The sequence below is a fragment of the Limulus polyphemus genome, unplaced genomic scaffold, assembly GCF_000517525.1.
Source record: "Limulus polyphemus unplaced genomic scaffold, Limulus_polyphemus-2.1.2 Scaffold528, whole genome shotgun sequence".
In the NCBI taxonomy this organism is placed as follows: Eukaryota; Metazoa; Arthropoda; class Merostomata; order Xiphosura; family Limulidae; genus Limulus; species Limulus polyphemus.
In genome coordinates, this window is record NW_013666138.1 from 327178 (window position 1) to 340141 (window position 12964).

At 29.1% G+C, this 12964-nt stretch overlaps 1 protein-coding gene across 1 annotated transcript in view; it reads left to right on the forward strand.

The window, feature by feature from the left end:
• Positions 1–12964, forward strand: part of LOC106458887 (dedicator of cytokinesis protein 11-like) — a 168422-nt gene that overhangs the window by 102798 nt on the left and 52660 nt on the right. The window contains 3 exon segments of the mRNA XM_022385244.1: positions 2092–2238; positions 3023–3106; positions 6346–6466. Coding sequence (XP_022240952.1) covers positions 2092–2238; positions 3023–3106; positions 6346–6466 — 352 coding nt within the window.

The following is a 12964-nucleotide window of genomic DNA, read 5'->3' on the forward strand; positions in this document are numbered from 1 at the left end:
ATAAAAATATATAAAGCAATGTACATTTTGATAATATTTCTACACTTCTGATAGCAAAAAAACTGTTAGAAACATTTTGTTATGTTACATAATGGGTTTCCATCTTGATTTACTGAAAGTCAGACTGTACTATCTAAATATACAAAATTGTACTGTGATATCAGTTTGATTTGGATTATAATTATTGAAATTAATTTCATAAGGAAAAACCTGAAATGTTACTGAACTTTTACAGAAGGAATTAAAACATAACATGCATGTAAATTATATGATGAGCTGATGAAGTGTTAGTTTCTTTGAAACACAATTTTTTGTGAGTTTATAATTTCAGTTAGCCATGTTATATACTTTCTTTTAGGTGTTCTTGTATTGAATAGTGAATATAATCACACATTCCTGACAGAAAAAAAGGACATAGAAGAAATAAATTTGACCTAGAATAAAACATATAACAATGCCTGTAAATGCTAAGTATCACATGTTATAACCTGTTTTTGTAGAAAATGAAGTGAAAGAAGTGATATGTTATTCATAAGTTTAAATAAGAAACTTCAACTTAGTGATACCCTGTAGTATTTTACTGTAACCCAAGAATTTATAAATGGCTGCATATGTACAGTGATTTAAAAAGTTAAATGAGTAGTGTTTAATCTCTTGAGCAAAATGAGGAGAAACATGCAATGTTACAAACCTCTCTTTTGCTGAATAATAATATAAAATGTAATAAATAGGCCTGATAATTTTAAGATTTCTGACCTTATTGGTATTCATTTATGATTCATTACTGTTTAGTGTAGCATTTTCTCAATATAAATAATGTTAAAAGTATTGCTTAGCTAAAACATAAAGACGGTTCCTTGGGCCATTTGAACAAAGTATAAGTTAATAAAAGAGATCATTAAAATAAAACACACTGTGTCTTAGTAAAAAATGATAAATCCACAGTAACTTTGAAGGTATGAAACAAATGAAAAAATATCTATATCTCATGAAAAATAAAATGTTGAGTAATGTAATCTGGATAGACTAATAATGAACAATTTATTTTAAATTGTCTTAATTTTTTTGGAGTTTTTTGTATGCTTATATTATTACTATAACATGACAAAAAAATTCAAAAATTTATAATTTGTCAAATTTTTAGGTACTTCTTTTTATAAATTGTATGCATTTTTTTTTACCATAAGTGAATTATCAGTAAATGTGTTGCTTTAGTTGAAAAGGATAACTTTATAGTTTAACAAATACTGCTTATATATATGTATATGGCAACTGAGAAGCTTGAATTTTATATTGAACTTGCATCATTGTATTTCATCTGAAAATTCAGAAAATCATTTAAGTATATTCAACTGTAGTAAAATTAATTGTTACTAAAATTAGCCTGAGATCCATCAAGTACATGATTCTGTATATTTCAATTTGAAATGGTTGTTTTGGTATAAAATCTTTTCTATAGTTAAAAAAGTAGCTTGTTTTTTTTTTTTTTTAGTTTTTCTGGAGGTATGTTAAATATGAGCTAGAATCATTTTTGCATGTAATCATCTCAGCTGATTCAGTTTTCAAAAGAAATCTTTCTACACTCAGAATAAAAACAATTTAATAACTATGAATGAAGGAGGTTAATATGATAAATTTGCTATTCTAACAGCATATAAGTTGCATCTGATTGAAACTTTAAGGATTTGTTTAAATATTGTATTTTACTTTATTTCAAAACCAACAGCTATTTGTAAATTAATATTATTAATTAAGGCATGTAGTAAACATAAAAAAACTTGAAAATATTTATGTATCACTCAAATACTATAATATATGAAGTTGAAATGGAACAATTTTTCATAACATTTAATCTTTACCAGTTTCCTAAGTTTAATTTATACTTACTATGGTCAATATTAATGCAGCTTTTTGTAAGAATGACCATGTTGATGAAGAAATTGGGTTTAATTGAGCTTAATCATGTTAGTTTGGAAGAACATTCCCAAAAATTCAAGATGTTATTCATAATCATTTCAGGGTAGATCAGGCTTTGATGGAACTAAGATATTGGTAATTTTACAACTGGTTAAAAATGCACAACTTTTACAGATGCACCGCCATGAAAGATTTCCATCTGATTATCAATACCGAATTCAAGGGCTTCTCCAAGTTCTCATGCCTAATATACTTCAGAAATTCAAAGATCTTCCTGATGAAACAAGGCATGTCAATCAAAGCTTGGCCCAATTCCTTAAGGTACAGTATTATATCATTAAAAATCTGAAACTTATGCATGTACATTTGTATCTCATACAGAGTGATAATATTTAAAGTATAAATTTAGACTTATTAGCTCTAATGCATCAGAGAATAAGCTTGTATTAAGAATATCTCAGAATAAGTGTATTGTTACAATTGTTTAGTTTGGTCAATCATAAATTGTGTTATGTCATCACACCAGCCTTTTATAGTTTAAACTCTATTGCTATTTGGGAAGCTTTAGTGGGATTTGAGAAGGTTTTTGCATGAAATTATGAGTACAGTAACTAGATATCTTAATACTACAGTTCTAGAAATTACTATATACACATGCAGAAATTTTTAATTTGTTTTGTGGATTCAAGTGATTATACATTTTTTTAAATTCTTATATTCATTCTTTAAAATACTGAGTTATTTCTGGTCTAGGGTTCTTTATTTGTTTAGTTTAAAGTTTATAAAACATAAGATTAGTTGAAAAAATTATATATATATTTTAGACATAAATATCATATATAATTTAATACTTTGAGGCTTAGATGATTATGTACAAAATTAGTTTTACATAAACATTAAGATATCACTTATGTAAGGTATATTTTAGGGTAAGTACAGTTTCCTGTTTAATGTTTTGTTACTAAGATGGTATGTTATGGTACTGTTAATAAAACGTTTTTAATATATATATATATATATATAAGTTCCTATACTCATTAACTGTTGTTTCTTGTAAATAACTTATACTTAACTTTTAATGTGTTATATTTTCATTTGTTTGTAGAAATGTTTAAATTTCATGGACAGAGGGTTTGTTTTCAAGCTGATCAATTTCTACTTGGACAAGTTCAATCCAGGCGATGCAAGGGTAACTATTATTTAAATATAATTTGATCATTTTATATAATTCCAAAGTATTAAACTTTATTTAAAATGCAATTGATACTTTCCTCTTTTTTTTTTAGATTTTTTCAGTATTTTAAATGGCAGCTAAACAAATGTACCCTTATATGGGCATAAATATTTGTAGGATTATTTCTTGAAGTATGTTCAAGAAGTGGCAATAAAATGGAACTTTTGTTGAAAAGAGTATTGGTGTTATATGAGCTATTTTTGTATTCATAAATATTGTGTTGAAATCTTTCATGTCATGTGGACACTTAGAGGCCACTTTGCATAGTTGTGCTCACTGATTGAGTATTTGTATGATATACAGCTATTAGGTAGTAAATGATAGTGATTTGTTGTAAGCAGATTTAAAGTGCATAACTTTGTGTCTTTTTTTTGTTTTTAGCTATTATTTTTGTGCATATTAGGTTATAACTTTTAATATTTATATTGAATATGAATTGTTGAAGTTTGATTTCAGAATATTGTTTAATGTGTAGTTAATGTTTAACTCTTTCCATATGGGTCTGGTCGATGTGACTGACTTAATAATCACAAAGTAATCATCAGAATTTTCATGCTATAACTTTCAAGATGATTTGTGCATCTTCATAAAATATGTCATACTTTCAGTATGCATTATAAATCTTTAATACACAAAAAATTTCTGTTGGTCATAAATAATATAGTATAAAACATTAGAGAGAATTATTGGCAATTTGTGAAAAAGAGGATGTAACAGGGGAGTGTGGCAAGTAGGTCTGATTTTGTAGTTGATGACGCCATAAACAAATATAGATTGAAGGCTATAAAAATTACACTGCTTTAGTAACATCTATATTATAATGAGAGATTTATGCTAAATTCTGTACATCAGAGAGGGGTGGTAAATAAATTAGACAAGAAGGAACAAATGTCACAATTCTCCTACTAGGGTAGATTATGGATTTTTTTTAAATATTTCCTTATAAAATTAAGAATGTAAAACTTATATTAAAATTTGGCTTAATTGACTATTTTTAATGTCAATTTATTTGTGTACATTGGTAATGAAGTAGTTTCATGAAATTTTGAATGTAACTGTAAGTGGATGTGACATGTGAAAGGGTTAACATTGTATATCAGTGTCTGTTTTTCATGTACTTTTGTATCACACATATCACATTCTTTATCCTAATAGTTAATTACATTTCAAACCTTTAATATTTGATTGATACTGAAGGGTGCTGAAAGATGCAGCTAAAAGATAGTTTACAAGATGAAAAATAAATAATGGCATTTTCTCATGAATGATTTTTTTGCCATAATTACTTACTCACATTATAAGTGAAGAGAATATTTATTGTTTTTGTTTTCTCTAGATCCTAAAAAAAGTGCATATAAGAAGTTTTTCCAGAAATATAAGAAAGACTATCTGCCATTTCTTTGTCATTTATTCTATAATTTCTTTATTTTTTCTCATGAAAGATGGTCAAGTCTTCTTCTTAATATATCACAAGTGGGTTTTAAAGTGCTTAGCTTCCGTGGCAAATTCTTCTTTGATCTAATAAACCCAAAGCCAGACTGTTTGAAGTGTTTTTGCTAAAGGAATGAAAGAGATATGCAAAAGAACCCTAATGTGCATTTATGTAAATTATCATTGGTATTTGAAAATTATTCATTATAAATATATTAAACTGGTAGATTATATACTAAAGTCATATTTTAATAACTTGTATAATCTAAGTTGAGCATAACACCTAGATTTTTAAGAAAATAGTGTTTGTTCAAAAAAAAAAATATCCAAATTGGTAAAATCATTGAGTCATTACTTTAATGTTATAAATCATCTCACATTATCTAGTTTGTGACATAAAAGAAATTATATAATTCAGAGGTTGAATATGTTATAATAAAATAATTCTCTAGACTTATCATATTGTTACAGTCCAACCCTCACCTTGTAAGGTCATGCTCTATCTGACAACCATGCATCTTGATAATATTCCTGCAACATAGTTTTCCATTGCAAAAGCTGTCATGCCTAAAGTTTACCACTCCTCCCTTCATGTTTTCCACAATCCATCTCATGTCCAAGGACAACTGTTTTTCAGCCATCATTTCAACAGACCAATCACACAGAAATCCAGAGGCACTGCATCTGGCAACTTAACATATATATCTTTGATATAAAATAGAATGAATAAGACCTGTTTCATTCACCAGCTTCTTGAGGTATGCAATCACTGAATGATATGTATGATTGGAAGCCTCATATTGGTGAACCTGTTCCCCATTGGTCTTATTTCCAGATATAGGTCCTTCTTAATTATGATGCATACTGTTGCCATGGGCATGTGAACTATTTTTGCAGTGGACTGTTGTGTTTTTTGGGATCTCAACTGTTAAGAGGCAGTGCACTTTGCTTACCATAGCTAGGGTATAACTTGTTGAAAGTCTATTGCTGTATGGTCCTGCACCCCTAGTTGATAAATATTTCTCTGTTTCCCAATTCTATCTTGCAAATTCTAAGTCCTTGATCTGGACACATCTTTATTATCTTAGTGTATAAATATTTTGTGTTGGAGAGAGCTTTTACATAACCTTTCTTAAAGAAATCAGTCTTCGGTGGCATCATACTACTTACAAATTCCAAACAATGTCAAAATGTAGTTCTTATACATTACATTCCACCATGACTTTATGTTGGTTATGATTTTCACTTGACTTGCTGATTTATATATTCAAAATTGTTATAATATAACGTATTCAATCTCTGTGTATTGTATTTCATCAATTCCTCAATTAAAATTTATTAGAGCTATGTTTATTGACACATGGTTTACATATTTTTTTGTCTTTTATTGATATGGAGATGAAGCAGGCCATTAATTTTACTTTACATACTTGTATTTGATTAAACGTACGATAGAATAGTTGGATGGTAAAATAATTTTTTTCTTTCTGAATATGTTCTCCTGAGTTACTTAATTGCATAACTTGTAAACTAGAAAAGGGAAATAACCAAAATAGTTTTCTCATTTGCTATTTATATTTTGGAAATATTTTTACACTTCATAACCATCTGACTTTGGATAACATGAGATGATGATATTATTGTTTCTTTAATGATAAGATAATAATTAGAATGAAAATTATTTTTAAGCATGGGCAAAAGACTTTGATTTAAAATATATATAAGTAATATATATTTGACAATGTTCTTATTATTAATAACAGAGTCTGCAAGAGCTGAAGTTTGAATTTTTGGATATCATATGCTCCCATGAGCATTTTGTGGCTCTGAACTTGCCTGTCATGAGAGGTAGTTTCACTAGAGGACATACCAAAAACATCAAAGGTGAGGTTCACAATTGCTGGATGAAGATCTTTATATTTTTAATATAACTGATGCTAGAAACCATTGGTACTAGGTGAAACTACATAATTACAGAATTGAGGGAAGAAACAAAGACAATAGTACATTATATGTTTTGTGAAACATACAATTGTCTTTGTTTTTTTCATCAACCTTGTATTTATATTTTTATATGAGCTTAGTGTCGTTTGAGAGTTTAAGATTTAAATAGGAGGATGATGTTATTAAGCAAACAAAAAACATTTGTATTAAATCATGTGAAGTATATCTACTACTAATTTCATCTGATGTTTAGAAATATTTTATCAGTGTTTATGAAATAAACAAGAACATTAGACAATTTCTTTCACCTATGAACTCCTAGCAAAACAAAAACATAATATTGATGAAAGATATCTCACTATATGAAAGCCATATTTCTTAAATAATCTCCATTTTGTCTATACTTGTGATACTTTACATATTCTTATTTTAGCTGTCAGACTACCCATTCATCTGCTGTTCAATCATATGTCACACTAACTAGCCATACTTGAGTTCAAACAATTCAGCTAATTACTTGCTTAATTACACTTTTTTTTTCTGAAGAATTTTAACTTCAACTTGTATATTTGGGCTTAATTCTTTTTTAGTTTGTATTGGATATATGAAATCCTATTGATGTTTTTTTTTAATGTGTCATGAGACATGCTTTGGCATTCTACGAACTTGTATTTCTGTTATACGTAATTTTGTTTAATGCAAACTGGAGTTTATTAGTAGACATTTATTTCCATTAATAGTGTGTATCTTTATTAGCTCAATATTTCCATATTACAGTTTTGTCAGGACCTATTGATAGCCTATAAGTTTGTTAATCCAGTTTAAATTAGATTAATACATACAATTTGAACATAAATTTTGAGCTGTAGTCATTTTTCTGGTTTGAGTATAATTCTTTAGGCCTTACACTCCACTCTTGCCTTAAATTAGTTAGGACAATTTTGTTACCTAAATAGTGTTTACCCATGCCTCCAGAAATAGGTATGGAACTCAAAAATTTCATTTTTATTTCTGCCTTCTTTTATTAGGGACATTTCTTTATTAGTCTCAGTAGAGTAGGGCAAGTGGTTCCTTCCTAGGAACAAGTCCTGAAGTCACATTATTATCTGTAATCCTTTTGATCCTGTGGTTTTTATATTGCATTCTCTAACATATATTGTTTCCTTTGTCTTAAAATCTTCAGTTATTTTGGAATGGCAAACCATTTTTGAGCACACTAATTTTCTCTGTAGTTAAACTAAGCCTATAGAGCTTCAGATGTAATTGGAACTTTTGGTGTATGATACTGTGAAATGGGCAAGACATTAATATTTGGTTTCTATTCCCTTTCCTTTACTCAAACTTGAAACTGAAAACTTGTGTTATATATATATGTTTACCCTCATTGGGTGTCTGATCTTATCCTGGCTCTATTTACTATCCACCCTCATAAAACCAGACCATTTCAGTGCCCAGTTGGTCTCTTTGTATCCAGTGAGGGGGAGATTTTATGCTTCACTTTTATGTTTCCATACCCTTTAGGCCTGCTTTTTGCTCCTTGTGTTTCTCTTCTTGTATATATAGTTTTTTTAAGTTTATATGGATCCTCATTTTGTATATACAGCTCTTTTTTCTTTTAATTCTGGAAGTAATCCTAGTGTTATGCATATTCTTAATAACAAATCTTCACTGAAATAACATTCTTCCTCTTTCCAAGTTGTTTCTTTTGAATCTACACACTAGCTTGAAAGCTTGCTCTGGCTGTCATTACTGGCTGATTTCTCGTACCTAAGAGGACTTTGGATTTCTTCCTAAAAAAGGAGCTCACATGGTTATTACACTCTGGTGGGTGTAATCCAACTTAAGTCATATTATAATAGATAAGAGTAGGCCAGATGGCTGCTCTGTTTTATTGACATTGTTTGGGCTGAAATCTAGTGTATCCATGTTGCTGGTTTTAGCTTAATGGGCCCACTAATGGCTCATTGGTAAAGCTTGAGGGCTTAAACTAATGAGATTTTGAGTTCAATCTTTGCTTCATGCTTAATAATAAACTTTAAGGTAAAAGGTATTATGAAATTTTTTTGTTAAAGTTCTGTTCTTCTTCTTTATTTTGAACTTTTGCTCTTTTTGATTCATTTTACGATAATGGTATGTTAGTTCTAAGCATACAAAGTGAAATCATGTTAAGAAACAAACTTACAATTGGAAAAGTAAGATGTACTTGGAAAAACTGTTTGTGTATCTAACTTTCTGTTCTATAAATTGCCATTTTTTAATTTTTGTTTGTTTGTTGTACTGAACCTATCACAAACCCTGAGTACTGTGATTGGGATTCGTTAGGAGATATTATAAATGTATTTGGCTGACGGAGATGTGTTCTGTGCAATATGAATGAGTGATGCCAGTTAATTTTGACACAAAATATACAGGAAGTGGAGGATGATGGCATGGGATTATTAAAGTGGATGCAGATTTTTCAATCTGATCATGATTTATTTGTATAGTCTAACTATTGCAAACATGCCTAAAGAATTTTCATATCCTCCCTCATTTTTATTTTTAATGTAGAAAGCTTTATGTTACATTATGATAAATCAAAACAAAATATTGTATAAACAATATGGAACAATACATATGCATTGTAAACATGAACATTATCCATTTATATAAGTATCAAGAAGTAGGAAATAAATATATTATGCTTAAAATTTTGTGAACAAATTTTAGATATTAAGTTTTTCTTATTTTAACAAGAAACTTGGTACTATTTTCATGCATGTATTAACATCATCAACACACATGAATACATAAGCTCATACAAAAGGTAGAAGATTTAAAAGTTAGTAGTTACAATAGACTTTACTGTGGAGGATGGGTGTTAGACAACTCCATAGGGATTTTATTTGAGTATACTTTTTCTTGATACCAATATTATTTTATTAATTTGAGCTTTTATTACCATAATGGGAGCTGGAACACCAACTTCATGAGGTAAGATTTTCTTACTCACTACCTCCAATGATAGGACTTTTTTTTTTCTTTATTTATTTTTATCTTTCTTTTCTTTTGAGAGTAGTCATCTTCCTATTATTTTCTGCAGGCAGGAAAGGTGATATAGATGTCGGATGTTGTGGGCTTGAACATTCAAATCTGATGTCTTTATCTTTTCTATTTCTTTCTTATTTTTCTTCACATGTGAGGTTTTTGAAACAGAGGTTAAGACTGATAGATGGTGTATCTCTTCTATTATTTGGGTCATACTTCTACATTCACCTCCAAAAACCAGGAAACTTCTTACCCCCCCATTATTGTCTGTGCAGTGGCGACTTTGTTTTGTTCTGCAGCATTTTTATTTAAGGCTTGTTTTATATTATAAACAATATATATGTATATAAAGCATAAGACATTCTCTGGGTGAAAACTAATTTATACTGAATGCTTTTATTGCTTTGGTACTGTCATGTAAATGAGTGATATCATTCGAAGCTTAAGTTCGTGTAAAAACACAATAATGAAAAGTACACTTATAGGACTTGCATGTTCAATTTTGTAAAACCTCTATGACAACATTAAATTTTCTTGTGCTTCAGTTAAAAAAGTACCATATTTTATCATTTTCTATTGGGAAAGAAAACAGGAACAAGTTACTTAAAAACATCTAAATTTTGGTAATTTTACATATTTTTCATTGTAAGTATCTGTTATAAGGTAGGAATATATAACCTTTAATAAAACATAAAAAGAAAGAAATACAATTGTGTTGTGTAGTACAGTCACCTATTTATTTTTGAATACATGTTGGCTGGTTCTGGCATTAAAGGAGTAATAATATGAATGATTGTGTTTTGTGCTTAATTGCTCCTTTTTGATACTCTAATTCTATTAGTGATGATGTTTTCACATCATTGGAAGCAATAAACTTTCAGTAATATTTTGTTCTTTACATAAGATTTGGTATTCATTTTTGTTATTTATCTAGGTTCACCATAGAAATGGATGATAAAGCAGATTATATAATGGGGTTTCAAAGTCATCTATTTATTTATTTTTTTGCAGAGTATATGATTATATTTAATGTTTTTATATACTCAGGGTGACTATTTCTTAAATATATCCTTTTATTTTTTTGCTTTTACAAATGTGAAGATGTATATACACAAAAACCTTAATTGTTTTGTTTGTTTTTTTCATTTTATACCTGTTTGTATTCTGCCTTTTACTTTTCTGTTTTAAACATATTTACATCTATGGACCAGAAATGGCATAGTGATTATCAAAATGATGGGAGGTCTACCAGAAAATGTATTACAAAGAAAAATCTGAATTCTCTGACCTCCACTGAGTTCAAAGAAGAGAGAGAGATTTGACACAAGTTCAAACACCGTGAAACAACCTTTGTTTAATCAAAGTTAAAACAAAGGTATCTTTTGGGTACTTTTACTGGAGAACTTTCAGACAAAAAGTGTGTTTAATTTGCAATAATCTTTACCTAAATCATCATCACTATGTTCCAGACTGAGAAAACATGGCATTGTATACATAAAACATCAATGACATTCTTTTTAAGATGCAAGTGCTACACACTTGGCTGGTAGTCACTCTCACTGCAATAAAAAAAGGTTGTGTGTTTGAGGCATCAACTGACTAGAGGAATGATCACAGTCTATTTTGATATAGTGTCCTCTACTTTACAGGAATCTTTCTTACAAGAAAGTACATGTGATACTATAGTTGAATGACCCATTTTAGTAGGTAACTTGTGGGAGAAATATTTAGTGATTCCATTGACTGGCATTTTATATTAGTATATGTAGAGAAAGTTTGAAAATTTTTACATTAAATAAGGGGATAAGAAACAGTTTGACTGCTTGGGACATATACATTGATTAATATGAACTATATAGATGGTGTTTATTTTTTGCCTGATATGAGTAACTACATAATCTTTTTTTTTTTTTTCAAAAAGCTCATAAAAGTAGCTCATTGTTTTTTGCTGTTAAACAAAAAGCTACACAATAGTTTATCTGTGTTCTGCCCCCCTGTGGGGTATTGAAACCCAATTTTTAGCACTATAAACTCCCAGGCTTACTGGTGAGCCACTGGAGGATGGGAGGGAGGGCTAAAAGTAGCTCAAAGTAACAAGGTATCTTTTATAAATTCCTTTGCATTATGGCATTTATTCAATATTTTAGAAATGTTTCATGTGTTTTATCCAGTTTCACAGAGGTCAAAATTATATTGTTTTTAATTCCAAAATTTTTACATTTTGCATCTAAATGAAACTTTTAGCTAAGATTATGGCTTTTGACTGTCTTGTACTGTATTTTATTAATCCATTTGCCTCCCAGGGGCACAGCAGCATGACTGCAGACTTACAATGCTAGAAACCAGGTTTTGATACTTGTGGTGGGCATAGCACAGATAGCCTGTTGTGTAGCTTTGTGCTTAACAAGAAACAAACAAATTAACCCATTCGCAATGAGCTTGTTGCGAGTGCAAAATGATGTTCACATTGAATTTAATAATACTTTTCTTTAACTAACAATTGTGAAATTTCATTTGCATAATCACTAAAATCTCCTAAATAAATGTTAAACGTTTTTTTTTTTCAGTAAAGCTTTATATTTTATCTGTTATTTTCTCTGCCCTAACTCTATATCCATTTGGTAAATTTGATCAACCTCATAATCACCATAAACAAATTTGAAATAAATCTAAATACCCTTTTTGTTTTTCTAGAATGACTGCAGATTGTAACATGAATCTACAATTCTTTATTCTAAATAGCTTAAAGATCATAACAGTATACATCTACTTGTACTTAATTTTATTGTTTTATTATTCTTTGAAACGTGTATAAGTAATAATCCCACCACACAAGTTGTAAATTACTTGGTGAACATGCAGTTCACGTTACTGTATCGAATTACATAATGCACAAGCTGCTTGCAAGCATACCTCTTGAAGAATTTTTATTATTATTATATTTTTTCATTATCATACCTAATCTAATTGAATAAACTCAAATTTTTACATATTAGTTGAAAAACACATGAAAAACAAAAATATAATACCTGGGTCTTTTTGTTTTTTGCTGTCGACTGTCGATGAAATTCAAGCCTACTTTCTTATACTAATGGTACTACTACACTAAATAATTTTTATTTAATTAAATAATGCACCTAAGAACACAGAATAATAATATGCATAAAGCAAACAATGTCCTATACATATCATAATTTTTCTAGTTTTCTAACTGTGCAATAAGAGCCAGAATAGACAATTCTCTGTACAGAAAATAATGTAACATAATATGTCATTTGATAGATTAATACTTTGGCTTTCTGTTGGTTATAAATAATATAATATAATAATATCAGTATGGCCCGGCATGGCCAGGTGGTTAGGGCGCTCGACTCGCAATCTGAGGGTCGCAGGTTCGATTCCCCGTCACAC